The 18,231-nt window shown below is 41.7% G+C and overlaps 1 protein-coding gene across 1 annotated transcript in view; it reads left to right on the top strand.

The window, feature by feature from the left end:
• Positions 1-18,231, top strand: part of scara5 (scavenger receptor class A, member 5 (putative)) — a 45,777-nt gene continuing 27,546 nt past the window's right edge. The window contains exons 1-3 of the mRNA XM_061243229.1: positions 1-262; positions 4,468-4,595; positions 10,470-10,601. Of these exons, the coding sequence (XP_061099213.1) occupies positions 4,475-4,595; positions 10,470-10,601 (253 nt within the window). The 5' untranslated portion in view covers positions 1-262; positions 4,468-4,474. The remainder of the gene's footprint in view (positions 263-4,467; positions 4,596-10,469; positions 10,602-18,231) is intronic.

Raw genomic sequence — 18,231 nt, 5'->3', positions numbered from 1 at the left:
CACCATACATTCTCTCGGCTTGGTTAAAATTATACTGACAAATCTAGGCAGCCCTGGAGCGTATGCACAGCTCTTGTGGCGAAGTTCAACTTTTGTTACAAATGATAATTAGTTATGTTTTGTTTCCAAAACAAAAAAAGCCTTCCAGGTTCCGTGGTGAATTAATATCCATCATATATGCCCAACATATTCGTCTTTACAAAGCCTAGGATTAATCATGAAGTACTAATATTCAATCGTGGAACTTTTCACAACTGACGAGGTAAGTGGCAGTATTTGTATGTTTTATGTATTGTTTATCGTCATGTAACGCTGCTGCTGCAATACATTGCACTTGTTTCAAGCACTTCACTGCTGAGCAATCTTTGCTCAGAGCTTGCCTCCAGTTTTCTGTTTGTATACAGTGTCAGCATGAAATTGCGCTGCATGTAAAATACCGAAAATTGGAATTCAAATGTCTTATTTTCTACATTCTTATTTGGCAATAATTCGATTATTGAAATGCCAGATTTCATTAGATTGGAAACCTCAGTTGGCTGTTTTATGTTTTATATTTTACAGGTCGGTGTAATAATAGCTATTTGGTACTTTGAAGAGACAATATGTCATAATATACTCATATTAAACTGGACTTTACAACAGTCTTCGTGCGGTCAATTTTAAAGTTTATCAGTGTAGTGCATCACCGATATGATTCCGTGTGCCTAATGACTTAATAGGAGTAATATTATTGCATGCACAACTGGTTTCCTCTCAAAACAACGCAGTCACTGATGCCCGATTGCAATCCGGCCATATCTCGACTAGACACGGAGAGAGACCACACGCACTCGACATTGACCTTGCATCCAGCGCATTACACGGAGCAGATCAAACAGCGCGCTCTAGATGTTTTGCTCTGCTCAAAAGCCGCCTCGGTTTCAGTTAGATTTCGCAAGCCTGCAGAGAGGTTGCCTGCGGAGACTTCCAACGTGACAGCTGCCTTTTTAATCGCTGGAGTCGGGCAGTTTCCAGTGAGCTCACTCTGAGTGCAGCTTTTGGAAGCATATTTAACTTGAGTGTAAGAACATACCCTGCTGTAAAATCCAGCTATGCCCACTTGACCATTGAGCTGGTCTAGCTGGTTATAAGCTGACCTAGCTGGGCATGAGCTGGTCAACCAGCATGGCCAAGCTCATCATGAAGGTGGGCTAGCTGGGTATGAGCTGTTCACTGTCAGAGCTGATAACTGTTCAACCAGCTGTTTCAAAACATACCATAAGCTGGTCAACCAGGTCAAGCTGGGAGATGGTCTGCACTACCAGCTAAGCTATATAGGGGTGGGAGCTGTTCGGAACAGCTACCTGCTGTTTACAAACCTAGCTTGGACTTTTTTTCCAGCAGGGTATGCTTGTCCTCCATCTGCATCAATCTAGCCACACTGACTATTTTACCCACTGTATATATTGCACACCAAGAACATTGTAAAAGTTGTAAAATAACTTTTGCAGTGAATTTATGTTCATATGATATCGAAGAAGTAAAAAGAATGGTAATGACAGGTTATACAAAAATACTGTTTAAAATATGAAAAAATGCCGAATGTAAAAGGTTGTATCTGCTTGGAGCCCATTCACTTTGGAATCTGGAAGCTCAGTAGCTCAAAACCACTCAGAACACGGATAGAACCTTCTAATTCTAAGCTCACAAAGAGTTTGAAGTTTGAAAGGAATGTTGAAAAATAGAAATTTAGAAAAATATGCAGGTCCCAGGCACGAAAGAGTGAGAGAGAGAGAGAGAGAGAGAGAGAGAGAGCGCACAAACAGAATGGGTCGTGGTGGAAGATGCCTGCCTTTTCCCAGAGTCCTGTGAGCAGTGACAATGATGAGCAGCCATCTCAGGTCTCCTAGCAGCCTGCTGTGCTAATGGCTCTGTCTGCTAGACCAGAAAAGCCCAGCAGACCCTGTCGGGAGTAATGAAAAAGCCCAGATTGAATGCTGTTTAATGACTTTGCTCAACAATTCTCTGTCCGTCTGACTTGATGTCCTTTTGTAAAATGTCTGATCATTGAAGAGCAATCCCACAATCCCACGCACAATGCTACACAAATGCTATCTCTATTTTACTCTGTGAAAAGACCGTGCTAATTAGTGCTGGAAGATACATCAAATTTCAGTATGTTGTCAAGAGAACCCCCAACCACCAGCATGCACACTCACACTTTTTTGAGCCTATTCAGACAAAGAATAATTGTCCACTTGACACACACACACGCACACACACACAGTGTATGCGTGCTGTATATAATACATTTGTGTTTTCACAAATGCTCTCACCTAATTTTGACCGCTTTAGAACATTGTTATTTGTAGGGATCAAGCCATACATGTTATATCCAAGTTTGAGTAACCTGTCTGGCAATTTATGATCCTGCGAATATGCAGAATGGTTCTTTCTTCCCAATAGCCCCCACATATCCATATAAAACAATGGGGACATGTGCCGGTACAGTAAGCACAGATTGAGCACAGATAGGTCTTATGTTTGACTAAAGACCAGAGCTGAAAGATGTGGAGCTTTTGCAAACTCTTCATTTCAGTTTTGCTCTAGAATGCGAGCGGAGAGGCCTTCTTCTTTGAGGGCAGCCATTGGAGGCCTCACTGTTTACATTAGCTGTGACAGATCCCAAGGAAACCATCTTGAGGGTTTCATGAGTTTATCCTAAATGTCTTTGTCTTTAACCCCCCCCCCCACCCCTGTACTGCCTCTAATCTGGCTAGGTGGGGTATCATCACTAACTGTACTTCAGGGAGTTATAGACAGGCGTGTTCAATTTTCGCAGCACTCATTTGCATTGACGCCGCACTGGTCTGAGTCGTCTCCTGACGCCTCTGGACGGCAGCGGAGCTGGAATGCGAGAGCGTCTCTCGCAGACGACGGCCGTACAGCTGTGAATGTTTTCTGTGGGGCTACTCGCTGCGGATTCCACACCTGATTTATGGCACTAGAGGGCAGCACAAAAGGATTTGGCTGGAATCTGCATTCTTCCCATGGCTTCTCCTCGTAATTCAGCCCATGGAGTGCACGTGTTCGCTTTGTTTTCCTATTTTTGTTTTCGTTTCAGACTTGATGTTAGCGTGTATTATGGCGGTCCTAAGTTCATTGTTAATTTTGCTGCAAGTGCATATAAATATTAACCAAATCAATATAGAATCATATTTTTATTTAGCATTTTGAGACCCTGTGCCCTCAAACAAGGACATACAATTTGGGCTTCCTTGAGTTCTATGCAGTATTTCTCTCAGCATAAGGGACACTCAATTAAAATTGAAAATAAAAATATATTTTGAAAATATTTTCACTGCTACATGTTTTTGTCATCCAGAAACCAAGTTTCTTTTTCTCCTGGGTCTCAGGAGGTTTGTGGGCTTGCCAAAATGTCTAGTATCAAAATATAGCTGGTTTTACATTCAGTGAGCAGGGCCAACACAGGTGTCTTGTCAACCCCACAACACAGGGATTCCTATCCTAGGTAAAAGTAACTAAATTAAATGTAAAGGTTAAGGCTGTAAAAGCTTGTACCAGATTTCGTGAGTCACCACTCTGCTTTCGCTGCAGTAAACACTTTATTTGGTTTTCCATCATTTTCTCTTATTCTTCTCATTCTACTCTCATTAGAGCTCATCTGCGAAAAAACTGGCAAACAGAGATTCGGCCTGTGTTACATACTGCTAAGCCCTGGCCGCGGTCCATAAAAAACAGAGTTTTCAGCTGGGCCTGTCCTGGGCTTTTGGGTTAAAAACAAAATCCCACTGGGAGCATGCAGAAAAACAGAGTCCGATGTGTGTAAAATATCTTCATATTTCTACGTAAACATCTGCTTTTCATGGAGTTGGTCCAGCACGCATTCCAAAGTCAAAGAAATACCTGTCTCGGGGGAGAGCTGGACTCATCACTATAAACACAAGTGAAAAATGAAGATTAATAGGTCAAAATAAGTCTTTCTGCATTAGATGTGTCCTGCCAACAAAAATGGGTTATGTTTTTATTGTGTTTTCTGTTCCCTTAAATAAGTGGTGATACATGTCAGCGGAGTTCTCGGGAGATACAAAGGAGGGAAAAATCCAAAACGACATTGAAAATATAGATGGAAAGTGGCATTTTTATGGATTAATTTTTTTGCTGTATTCAACACAAAAGATTTGCACTGGGCTGCCAAACAGTTTGAGTGTTATGAAAATGACTCTAGTTACATTGGATAGACTGGTGATTGTGGTTAAGAGCAGCTCCATGGAAACGGGTAATTGCTCATACATCACCCTCTCCTTGGGGGATTGGGATTAGATCTGTCATTTCAATACTTTTCATGCACCTGGCTGGTGTTTGTGCTGGTGGTTTTCGGGTCATGCTCTGAGGTGAAATGCATCAGATTTAATGTACCAGGATCCTGAGAAATGGTCTTTTTTGTGTTCCTCTTTGGCTTGGCAGTCTTCCGATGGAGAATAAGGCCATGTACCTGAGCTCATATGAGGAGCATGAGAATGGATCCTTCTACGAGGAGGGCTACGAAGGCATGAACAGCAGGAACCTGTCCAAGCTTAATCTGTGCGAAGAAGGTACGGTTCTGATTTAATACCTTCGTTTTTTTCCCCTTAGGTAACACCTGTACCCACATTCCAGAATGACTCAAGTTTACGTGTATCTTTATTTTTTACACTGGATATTCACAACAATCCAGTTTGAACACTCAAGGTTAACATCACAGTGATCAAACCAACCTTCCAAACTGCTACTGTCCGATTAACTGCACCAAACTTCCCAATTCCACATGTAGTTTATTTGGCATCGTTTGCATACTAATACATTTGGAATATACTGTTGTACCTCACCCCTCATTCACAATGAAATGTTTTATGGCCCTATAGCCGGGTTCCTCCCAAGATTTCCTCCCATCTGAGAGTTTTTTTTCCTCCACTGTTTGAGGGATTTCTCCCCTAAGAGAGGAGTGGTTTACCTCATTTGCTTTTGGGGGCTTAGGGCTGATATGTTTAATTCACTCTGTAAAGCCTCTTTGTGACAGTCTTCTGTGAAAAGCACTATACAAAAGAAATCGAATTGAATTGAATTGAATTGAATTGAATTGAATTGAATTGAATTGAATTGAATTGAATTGACAGGATTTTGACAGTGTGAGCATGCTGTTTCAGAGCTGAGGGTCTAATAGGTATGCCCTGTGAATGCCTGTTATTATATTCTTCACACTCTACACTCAACGATCAGGCCAGCCATCATTTCACTCAGATGGAGAGGGTGTGAAGTTATGAGCTGTGCCTAAAGGGTTCTGCTGAGATAAGAGAGCATGACCCAGCTCTGCCCCCTTAACTGTGCCTATATCCTGGAATTCAGGCATTTCTGTGAACCATCGCTTAACCATAAAACACACATCTGGCGCTATGACAGACATTCCAAAAACTGAGGATGCAGTTCTGTATTTCTGAGCTTAACGAATGCAGCGTTAAACCAAAGTGTCACCCCAAACAAAAAAGGGCTAAATATGTTGCTGGACTGACTTGCAATTTAGTTTTAGTCTAAGCACATGCTTTCTTTGGAGGGTTGGGGGCTAAGGTTGGGGCAGGTACAATGGTGCAGTATGTCATTACATTATTGCCATTATCCAGAGCGACGTACAGTTGATTAGACTAAGCAGGAGACAATCCTCCCCTGGAGCAATGCAGGGTTAAGGGCCTTGCTCAAGGGCTTGCGGATAGTGGATTAGAACCATCGACCTTGCGTGTCCCAGTCATTTACCTTAACCACTACGCTACAGGCCGCCCGCTGTTATAAATGAGGTCCTTTGCTCCAGCTGTAGCCATATCGCCCAAGTGTACGAGCCGGTTCCTGATAGGAATATTGCAGACAGCATGTAAGCATTCTTGCACCCTAGTCATGTACCTGCGTCCTCTGAACCGGACTACTGGTTCAGTTCATCATCTGCACTGAGTGCAGGGGTAGTGATTTATGGCTGAAAGACTTCTGTGTACCCAGCCACACAAAGACAGTGCAGCTCCTGCAGTTTGTCCATAAGTTATAGCACTGCAGTCGTGATGATGCTAATGAGAGCCGGATTTCATATTTTGTGGTCTGGGTATTACATGAAGCCTGAAGGCTGTTTATCATTTCATATTGCTTTTCCTTGAGTACTAGGAATTACACACTCGAAGGATTATGCAGTTATGATATGAGACTGCCTCCTTGTACTTTTTTTTAAATATAGAGATTTATGTGCAACATTTTGGAACATAAACCAAAATAGGTGAAATATGACCCATGGTTGTACGTTGTTGAGGTCATATTATGGGATGTGAAAGGGTCTGAGATTTGTAGAAACTTGCCTTAAACAGCAAGTATATTATAACACAAACATGCAGTATATTCCATACCTCTAACCCTTCACCTATTTTCTGCTAGAAGAATACTTCTGCTTGGAAGGGAAGTAAAAGAAACAGAAGACTATGATTTTGCAAGATGTGCTTCTTCCATAAAGCAGATCTTTCCTAGATACACATCCAGGAATATACTGTAGATTAGGAGGGAACACAGCATTACTTTGTCCAAAACCATAGAAATATCAATAGTATGTGAACACTGGACACTATGCTGTCAAAAAAGTTGAACAATTTAAATATAAGTGTTAGATGCTTAGCAGAAAGTAGCTAAAATGATATAAAACAGTTATATTTGCATTCAAAATCACATTGAAAATTTTCCTTATACAAAGTCACAGCAACTAGCTGCCGTCATTAATGTGCGCATTTATGAAAGGACGTAGTACTGTATGTCCGAAAATCCATCTTATTTCTTACTCATATCGATCTTTTGTATGCTGAATGATAGTATACATACACGTAGTGTGTAGTACGTAGTATGTAGTATGCAATTTCAGATGCAGCCACTGTCTTTAATACAAGAGACAGTGCTCGCTTCTCACACCTCTGCGCTCTTGTTTCTCTTCTCAGTTCTTTGCACTCTACTGAAATGTGCTCTGCAATTTGCACTGCAGTGAAGTTCCTTAAATTAATGCTACGCAAAAAAAATGTGGATATTGAACAATGCCAATGTTACTTTTTTAGGGCACCTGGAGGTTTCCTTCGAAAAAAGCCAGATGTATACCTTGCAGTTGCAATTTTAACTTATACAACTGAGTGGAGCATGAAATTAATTTCTGGCTTTTAGGGTCAGAAATTAGCATTTGAAAATAAACCCCATGCAAAATCTTTGGTAAGTAAAAAAGCACAAACCGAGAGAATGGCCTCCCAGCTAAGTCTTGTTATATTCATGCTTTAATGTTGGTGGCATTTCTAAAAGAAGAAGCTGTTCCACACGATTTAGTCTGTAGCCCTGGAGCTCAAAGTTGGATGATGTCAAGCGGGTGTGTGGTGCTTATTGACTCATGTGAATTTCAGTGATGTGTAGCAAGGTAAATATTGTACCTTACATCCTGTATTACATTGGCTGGCTGAATGTGGGATGCAGATGGCACCATGTTTGTGTAAACAATTCAATGGATCTGCTGAATGACAATGTGCATATTCACCCACCATCCCTTCAGTGAGGTAGAGAGAAGGGGAGGCCTCGTAGCAGGTCATCGTGATCGAGATCTCACCTCGGGCCAGTGCTTCTCACACTCATTGCACATATTGTGCCAGAACCACTTGAGTGTACAACAAGCTTTTTCTCATTGGCACATTCAATAAGAGTTAGGTTGCAGTTTCAGCTATGGAGCTGATCCAGGCCTCATGTGTGTAGACCTCTGTATCCTTTGTAAACCCACGCAAACTATAGATAAACCATAGTTGTAAATACATTTAAAGCAAAGACTTGCAGTATTGACATAATATGTTATGTTAAAATCTCTGTTTCACCTCTATATAGCAGGGAAAATATTCCATGGGAAAGGATTTGTTAAATTGTTCGGCAAACAAGCAATAATATGCCGTATCTGATTAAGAATAGATCTAGTAAGTGTTCTGTTTATTTATTTTGTACATTAACTGCATTTCCAAAAGTAATTGGCCAGGTGGCTGCTACTAGTGGCCTGATGTGCCGCCTGCAAAGCTGTTTGCGAAAACTCCTTTTCCCCTCTGAGTTTAAAGCAGCTGTGTTCTCCTTTGCCTTTGTGAAGAATAAAGGGTGAGTACCCGCCCCTTGGTAGGGTTTCATTTTGTGAGAGCCTTGACTCCTCGCGGCTCTCGAAAGGTTAATACAATATTCAGCCCTGCAGCTTGTGTGCAGTTAAAAAGGAAAAAAGAAATCCTGTCTCCGATTAAATGACATCATCGGTCCTGGGACAATTGGAGCCATGCTGCGGAGAAGGCAGAAGTATGTTTATGGAACGGCGTGTCTTATAGCCTTATAGATCCACTCTCAATGGGGACTGAGCTGAAGGCTTCACCAACCCTACTGTTACTATGGAAAGAGAGGGAGCCATGATTAATCACGTCTTATGACCAATGTTAGCGGACGCCTATGGCTCCACAAAAAATGCTATCTCAAGTCAAGCCTGTTTCTGATGAGGAAGATTGTACAGTAGCTGTTCACTGGTTTGCATCTTGGTCAGGGAATGGCAATACTGCGCAATTTCTCCTGGGAGTGTGGCTTTAGAAGAGCAAATGCTGATTCTCTGCTGACAGAAATGTTTATTGCTTTAAATGTTTATTTTTAACCCTTTAAGATGAAAGATCACAAATATGATTAGAATGTTCTTAACAGAACATTCTAATACTGATGTAACAATCATTACTGGTAAATGAACATGAAAAAACATTTTTAAAAAAGCTGCTCTTCAGATGGTTTATTAAATAAAACAAAAAAATCTAATGAAATTATATACTCTCCTGAGATGTGTCTGCAGGGTTATGATTCATGGGAAAGATTATCTTGCCAAAAAGGCTGCTGTGGGTTTTATAAATTTCATTTCACTTATTGTTCTGCCTTTTTCTTTCTCACAATAGGATAATGGTGCTTCACTACACAAAATTATTATATAGATACCATATAGATACCATTATCTGCCAATCATTAATATGATTGAACCAATCAAAAGGTTGGTATAAGTATATACTGTATATTGGATAAGTTTCATGCAAGTTTTGTTCAGTCCCGATTCCTTTGACTGACCTTCATAGACATAACAAGCATGAGAGAAAGTTTAGACTAGGAAATGTAACTGTGTGAAAACAAATGTTGGTATACAATTTAGACTACCCAACTGAAGAGGTGTATTTAGTGAATCGGCACATTGCTGTAGTCATGACTGTGTTTTGTGGGAACAGTCAATTTTGACCGGTCCTGAAAATATTATGAATCCCAAGAACAACCCCTAGTGATCCTGGCCTCGGACCACCTATTGGAATCACTGCACTAGCAGTGTGGAAGTGATATTGACAGGGAAGGAAACCCGTAACTAAGGCTGAAACCCAAATAACAGTGTGATGTGAGTTTATGGCTGCCCAGACATTTTGTTTAATACATTGAGCGTATATCTAATAAGATACAGAGGAAGGACCTGCAATGGAAAATAATAAATAACTTTCTTAGCTGGCCCCTGTTCCCTTTCCACACACACCAGGGAGCCCTTGAATTTGGCTTGAATTCTGACAAGAACACTTATATATTTTACAAGTTAATTGTGCCCTCCAAACCAAAGAAAAGGTCTCTGGATGAAATATCTGCGTGTCTCTTTTGGCTCGTTCCAATCACTTATTTTATCCTACCATGTCTCCTCAGTCCTCACCTGACCCAGAACTCAATCGAGTTCCGCCATCTTTAAGAACATTCCAACACGTTAAATGTTCCTTGAAGGAGCTAGTGTAGCAGGGTTAGCTCAGCTAGTTCGCTAGTAAGCACGGTGAGGTGCGGTGAAAGCAAAGGCTCGTAGCGTGTTACCACGAGAACGGTCCCTGATGACGTAACCATGACCATCCAATTCAGAAGTACGTCATTGCCCTTGGCTGGGAGTGATTTCGCCTTTAGCTGACTGGTGACGCGTTTGTTCAACAAACATTGTTTTGTGTTTGAGTGAGAGATCCCACCTCGGACTCAGGCACCCTCTCTCTGTTGTTACACTAGGATGCTCCCAAAGAATTCTTGAGCAAGGAAACACGAGTGCATTCTTTGCGGAAGTATTTTTTTTTACAATGCCTGATGTATTAATGATCGTCCTGTGGATCCACCTCTCCCCATCTGCCACGTCTTTGACTGACACGGCTTCAGACTGACGTTTGAAAGAGCAAGAACATTCCGTTTCTCTAATTCCGGTCTTCTCAATACCTCCGTCCTCACATTTATTCCTTGCTTTCTTTCCTTGCGTTCTCCGACGGGTAGAGCTAGGAGCTAGGAAAGGACGCTAAGGAGTTAAAAATAAGCGATTGGAAAAAGCCTGAGGTCTCTTCTTCCTCCTGTTCATGCTGTTTCTGCGGTTTTATTTGCAGCCAGCTCTTCCAAGAGGAGACGAAAGCCTGAAAGCTGCTGCGCCCACCTGGACTCGCTGTCAGCCGTCAAGTACGCCATCGTCTCCCTCTACATCCTGGTGCTGCTCAGTATATTCGGCCTCTGCATAGCAGGTAAGATCCCGCTGTCCTCGTGACAGGAGAGACAGTGTATCATACAGTGTGTAAACACAGGCCTGAAACGAAGCGCAGAATTGAAATGGAAGCAGATGACTGCCAGTGTCTGGCTTCTTTGAAAGTGTGGCGGCCATCTGAGCACTCCAGTCTGTGTCTGTGTAACGCTAATCTTGGCTCAGACGCAAGAAATCCCAGCAAGTGGATTCTTAACTTGCTAATAATTACTTAAGAATTTTGTGCATTATCTCTCTGCTGTGTTTGAGTGAAATGATTCAAAGATTGACTGCTATCATATCAAAAGCAATTAATACTCTTAGGTAACATAGAATGATTGTATTCGCAATTGTACAGGGCTTTCTTCATTTCAATTTACTGCCTGTTTGGGTTTGTGGTGAAAGTCACAAAATGGGTAATCTGAGTACACTCCTGCTGTTGAAAAGCTCAAAAGGACGTTCTGTTCTGACCCATCTGTCCAGAAGACGCCATTGTCGACACATTCTTGGAATATTGCGCAATATGACCTGAAATCTGTTTTGTGAAGGGAAAGCCAATCAGCCAGGTGACCTTGGAAAACTGTGCTTGCCTCATACCTGAATTGGAAGCAGATGCGTTTAATCCCTCGCGTCGATCACCGTGAAAGTTCCCCCCGCTGAGGGCCTAGCAAGGTAGCCGGGTTATAGGGAACACATCAACGCGGTGCACCCAGCCGTTTTGACCTCAGTCATTCTCACGTCATTCTGGGTGCATACATGTCGTTCTTGCATAAATCGTTTTTTTCCTCACGTGAACCGACCAGCATCCTGCTCTGCAGATGGGAGAAAGTGGAGCTCCTCTCAGCAGGTTCTCCTCCTGTGGTAGTCTCTTCTCGCTGATGAACAGTCTGTCCTCGGGTCATACAAGGCATCCCGCCTGTCTGCTGGCCAGGACCAGCCCTGTTATTAATCAGCTCTGACAAGCCCGTGCCCTGAGCGTTTTGCAAACCAGGCTGATTTGAGAGAGGTCTTACTGGTCCCGTGACCCCTCTATGGTACAGTACGTGATGAAATTTGTGGTGGGCCTCTGAGCTGTAGGGTGGGCCAGCTGGAACGGGCCCCAGAGATTGGCCCCAAAGTCGGCCCACAACTCTGCGGTTCTGTGCTGGAGGGGAGGGTTTGGATCAGGAGGGGGTGCAAGCCCTTCCTGGTTAAAACTGATTCATGAGGATTTGCGTGAAAACAGGTCAATTCAATGTGATAGACAGTTCACAGTCTCGCCTCTTGATAATGTAATTTTAAAGTTTATTGATATAGCTTTGCTATGAAATGTCAAGAGTTGTGGATTTGAACTAGATCTGCATTTTGGTTGGCAAGAATGATAAATAACAGCCCAGTGGCCAATAAATCCCAAGTTCGGATTGTTCCGTGTTCGCGGTTGCTTTATAGCTTTTGCACAACCTTGCAGTATTCCCCCTGTAAAAGGCATCAGCACAGGACTTATCAGGTCATGGCATAAGTAACAGCTGGATCCATTTTCTTCTTTATTTAATTTTACAGAGACCTTCTTGTCCTTTATTTATGACTTCGCAGAATCAAGATTACACAACTGTTTACCATAAACACATGTCCAAGTAGCAGTAAATAGTACTCTCAGTCAATATGACACTGAATTGAGGTATCTTGATCATTTTACAGTTTACAGCTAATCTTTCAACCCTTGTGTGGTCTTACGGGTCAGAAATGACCCACTACTTTGTTTAACAGCAAAGAAAACCCCCTAAATTATATTTTTCCAACTTGAAATTTGATGACAAAGTTTGTAATGAGTGATAGGTTGTTTCTTCATGCAAAATCAATTAATTAAATTAAGCTGCTTTATTCTAGTGGTTTAGTGAAGGCAGGTCATTTTCTACCCTTAGGGGAATATACAGAATTTTAAGACTATACAAGGGTTAAGTAAGAAATATACACCTTTAGATATTCTGTACAGAATCAAATGTTAAAGAAAACTGTTCACAGGATACATTTCACAAAAATCTGCCGGTTTTCCAATATGAACAAGAACACTTTCAGTCCGTTTCAAAATCCACATTTGTTTTTGATTTGCATTCATACTTCAGTATTTGTTGGGACCCTCGTGTGACCTTGCTAAGCCTTTGAATCAGGCTCACTGCCGACCCATCAGTCTTCCACAGCTCCGGCCTGCACTGACCTCAGCTCTGCCTTCACCCACCTCATCTCCCACAGACACAACCCCTACTGACCTGCGCTCCTCCTTTAAGCCCATTAAGATAAGAACAAGGGAACCTTTTCATGGATGTGTGAATATTACCAGTTTAAAAGAGGTAATGACCGTAGCTTTGTTTTTTTTAATGTAATTTCCCTGTCAGCTTGCACTTAAGATCGACCTCAAGATATCATCAGATTTCTAAAGATGTGACAAACATACGTAGGTGCCTGTTATTTAAGATGTGAATTTCCCTTGATGCTCCATGAATTTCTTCACACAACCCATAGCAGATGAGTGTACTACATCTCCCTGTTCTTTACAGAGTAGGAATCATTTCCTAGAGTCTGTATATTTGACTCACAAATAAATACCACTGCTAGGCAACTTGTTTTTTATTCTTCGGAAACACAGTCTAGAGTTGCACAACTGAAGCATAAGTCTAACTCTCATTGTAAAAGTTGGCCACAGGAATGCTTCACCCACATATTGAATTACGTTTCAAAGCAATAGCAAATTGCACCGGGATTTAATTTTGAGGAAATCGATTGCCTCAGTACCGCTGGGAACCAGTAGAACTGTATTAACTATGTTACGGTCCAGGGGGGTCCAATCTTATACGAAAATTGCAGGAGTTTATTTAGCCTAGCACTAAGACACCTGCTTATACTTATAAAGGTCGTGCTGGACTAAAACAAAAACCTGCACCCACATTGGCCCTTTTTGGATAAGGTTGGACACCCCTGTTATAGCCCATTGAGGCATACGGAGCCTTTACCGAGTGTCTGTTTGACCCCATCTTGTGCAAGTAAAGCTTCAGTGACACACCATTTCTTGTTTCCCAAAAGTTTATATCCTCCAGATTAATTTGACCTCAGTCCTGGGTGAGCTCGGCGTCACTGGATCATTCTCCCCCGAGAGCCTCTTCATTTTTGCAGCCTGTGCTCTCCTCTCTGTCTCTCTAATATATACAGAGGTCTGAAAAGAAAGATAGGCCACCTTCAACGTTTGCTAGTTAAAAGCCTCTGACATTCATTGAACATTCCAAGATGGGCTGAGTGAATTGTGGAGGGAAGAAAATGACTTTTAGGAGAGTCCGCAACATTAAAACATTGACAAATAAGGGAATAATTTTTGATGAAAACTCTGAGGAAGACGTTGTTTGATGTTGAAACGTCAGTCTCACCTGCCCATTAAACAGAGTGCTCTGAGCTTCTCTGAGCCACGTCTGCTCCACCGTCTCTTATTTCGGGCTAGCCCCTGTGAAGTTGTCCAGGTAAGGAGTCCCATAAAATCTATCTGTCCAGGTTGTAGAGCGCCTAATATAGCTCATTGGCTTGTATAGCTCATTGGGTATTTTTCTTTTGATATAAGGGAATATGTGTGGCTATCCCTTACAAACTTGCACTTCTCAAACATATGCACTGATGTTTTTCTATATATTCATTTTTGATATCTCTGGTCATGGCACTATCTTCCAAAGGCTAAGTGGACCATTGTGCACAATCAGTGAGAAAAGGAATTATTGGCGAAAGTACAGATTAGCATTCCCACATTAATTGGTATAAAAAGATGTCGAGCAGGTGCTTGGACCAAGCATGAAATCAAATTTCAAAGCATTTCTGGTGGATTTATTGGCCATAACCAGGGAAAAAATATTTGTTTTTCCCAATGGCTTCATCTCATCGCCAGTCTGTGTCTTCAGCATACATGTTAACTTGCATTCAGCTGTATACTGTAGACTACTGTATGTTGTGCATTGACAAAGACATTTGGAATGGAGACCCATGACCCATTTTAAAGGACGATATGGAATGGTCCAGCATGATCACTGACCTTTGCTAGGCATACCTGCTGCACAAATGGTTATTAAAACAATCCGCATATAGCTATGAAAGTTTTTGTGTAAGTTGTACCAGCTGTATTCCCTTTCATGGAAGGCAATTGCTTGCGAGGTATCACGTATCCGTTATTAATAACATAGATATTGCCCTCTGAAGTTCTTTTGGTCCCAGTGTTTACTTTGGTGCGAATATCAAAATAGTCATATTGTTTCAAATGTTGCCAGGCAGGAAGAGATGTAACGTGATAGTCGATGAAAGGAAATAAATGTAAAATTTACATCAGATTGTTTGACATTCCTTTTCAATCCCGTTGTGCCTCATTGTTTTTTAAGGAATAAGTTAAACTGAGATGAAACGTGCTCCATGTTGAGCTGAAATTGCTATAAATCCTGGTATTTAGAATCTAGAATCCGATTTATGCACACATCATCCTTATTTCAACTCTGCTTTGGCTTTGTAAATCTCTCCTGATACAGTATTTGAACAGTTTGTGGCCCTGTAAACTCCTGGCTTATTCTAAAGGGGGTTTAATATGGCTAAATCTTCCCCAGAGACACATAATTCCCTATTCATAATGGTATTATATTCATTGTATGAGTATGCCTGTTACTACAATGTCTGATTAATAATAGTGAATAATACTAAATCCTGCATAAAAGTGTGTGTTGTATCTAACAGGGCTAAATGCAGCAGATATTCAGTAAAAATGACAGTCAAGCACATTTTAATGCTGAGAACCTGCTCCAGGGCAGCAAAAGACAAGTCAGCAAAATTCAGGGAGTTATCATTGAAGACAGGATTCATTACTCCAGACCCTAGTGTGACCCTTGTGTGACTGAATTGGGTGGAGTGTTTTCTCCGAGGGGACACTGCTGAATGTGATGAAACTGAAAAGCTCAGCTGATTGGTCGAGCTCATTTCTTCTTCTTTTTTCTATCCTTATGATGATTTCACTGGATGAGACGTAATGTACTGGCTGAGCTGATCACCAAAGACTTCCCACAATTCCACTGGCTCAACACCAGGTCATAATATCTTATGCCCTGAGGCCATATTGCAAATAGTGACTCAATGCCCTACTGGTCTGGAGCAGAGAAGGAAAAGACACATTAATGAAAGGGAGATAAAAGTCAAGTTCAAATTGTCTTTCCTGGCAGGAGGGCAAGGTCAAATCATGTCAGGTTGCTGCAGCTCTGAGTAACATTATGCCTAGGTTTGTAAGGCTTATATCTGCCTGTTGACACCAGGAAAGACTTCTTTGCCTTTACTGTAAATTCCTAATCGTGAATCGCAAGTACGGCTTCACCATTGCGGTCATTATGCCATTTGACTTTGAAGAACATCTACATCTACTACTCAAAGTGCCACAGCCATTTTTACATATTAATTGTATATGTATTCTATAGTATTTTATAAACCGCATGAATTAAGGAACGATTAAGTATTCAAGAGTGTTGACTTGAAGTGCGGATCGAGCCATTTGCTGCTCGATCGAGCCAGTGTTGGTTTGATCTCGTTTTAGCATTCTATTCCTAATTTATACATTTTACCCAGTCACCTGTATTCTCTATTAGGGGAGCTCCAGAGTGGACAACTAGCAGACAAACATTATCGCCTGGTCTGGATTCCATTAACAAGCCATGAACATAATGGGTTTGAAGATTAGTTCCATTCTATGAAAATTTGGTGTGCCCCCATATGGCCTTGTTTTTTAAGCTCATTTTTCATGTGCGCTTTTTGGTATCTTGGCATTTTCTCACCCCACCTCTCCCCAGAGTCAAGTAAAATTTTAAAAATTTTCTTCTGTTGTTTGTCACTTGAGAAAACAGCAACATTGGAGTAACTTTACTTATGCAAGAATGCAAACATCTGCTCCGTAGGTCTGTTTTCGTCTGTGTGTGATACGTAGTTGTAGGCAACCCCAGCCAATGTTGTTTGTGGTCATGTTTTGCATCATACAGTGTGTGTTTCCTTACCAATGAGAGTCCTAATGGGTTCCATGCATGCCGGGTTTTGGGATCGGCACTGCGGTCGCTTGGAGGAATTTGCAGACCGCGGGCGATGAGGTAAAGCAGGGCTCCGGCCCAGACGTGTCTCGTTGCCCGTAACGGAGCCAAGGGCCAGGAAAACCATGCACTGCCACTTTAGATGAACATCCTGGATCCAGAACCAAATTTGTGTTGTTTCATCAACTCCCACTCCAACTGACTGGCAGTGCATGCCTGCACGATATTTCAAATAAGAATAATAATAAAACATGACTCAGGCCGCCTTGGCTGTCCCTACCGTTCTCGAGGAAACACACTGAAAAAAAAGCTTGGCTTCATGTTGTCACATTGTATTTTTCTCATATTTGTCTTAACTTACTTAAGAATGCACTTACCTACTTAGTCTAACATAACGCAGGATAGAAATTCACAAATACAGACCATATGGCTCATGCTTGATTTCAGATATATTGCAATTTGCAATCACTTAACTACATGCATGCGCAATTATTGGTAGCATTTAGCAAATTTGTGAATGAGAGGGAAACACGGCTGAGGTATTGATACACAAACATGTTGAGAAACAGATGTGTTTACTGATACCTAAAAAAGTATTTATCATATTGTTTGTTTAGTGCGACAGTTTACACACGGCCTTCCTAATCCGGTCTTGAGAAAAGGTTTTCTGTAAACGTGTGTCACTCGGCAACCGCGTAGGAACCCCCCTCGCGCAACATTCCAAGCCGGTCCTAGTTGCTTTCCTTTCTTCTCTCTTAAAACCTTGTCTAATTAATTTTGTGTTCCATCGGGCAACTCTTTGTGTCCTACTCATTACAGTGTGAGCAGAATCCCCGTGCTTTCTGTAGAAAAATCCAGCTTCTGTAGGGTCATTGAGAAGTCATGGACAGCAAAAGCGTACACACTCAAATAGTGAGTTAAATAGCACATTAATTAACATTTGAACTCTAATTGGTGTGGAGTACCGGTAGGGGTCCACGTGATTCATCGCTGCTCTAAAGGGACGCCTTTGTACACAAGCTTTTGTTCAATACAGTGCGCCCTGTCGGCTGTTTATAGGAGATGTTTGGAGAATTTAGCTTGTACAAATGTTGGAGCTAAATTGATTTCCTGAGTTGTGTAAGGAGCCTCATTCCCACAATCCCCCCCCCTCTACAACAGGGATTGTGAAGTCAGTCTTCATAGCCATTTCTGCGTATCTCCGATCTCTTGAGGCCTCAGTGGGTCCCCCTTCCAGTGCCAAGACAAAGAGAAGTCAAGTGTTTCAGAGGCCAGGCGCCATTCCACTCACCACCCCAACCCAGCTTCTTCTCACACTGTGAGCATTGTTCCAAGCATAAAAGAGAGATTGGAGGTAGTGCATGCAAACTGCAAGAGGCACAAAAAAGTTATTAAAAAAGTTTTTCAAATGCCCGTTGGTAAAAACACACAGAAAAATGAAAAATGTTTGAATGCAGCAAGCAGCCTGCTGACAGGTTTCCTTCTGTACAATGGTGTTTCAGACGGTGCGGCAGTTGGCTTTCGAAGGGGCATTTTTAAAACCAAAATAAAGTGGTCATTGTGATTCCGGAGCTC

This window comes from Conger conger, chromosome 5 (genome assembly GCF_963514075.1).
Source record: "Conger conger chromosome 5, fConCon1.1, whole genome shotgun sequence".
Taxonomy (NCBI): domain Eukaryota; kingdom Metazoa; phylum Chordata; class Actinopteri; order Anguilliformes; family Congridae; genus Conger; species Conger conger.
This window is presented reverse-complemented; position numbering and strand designations above follow the sequence as displayed.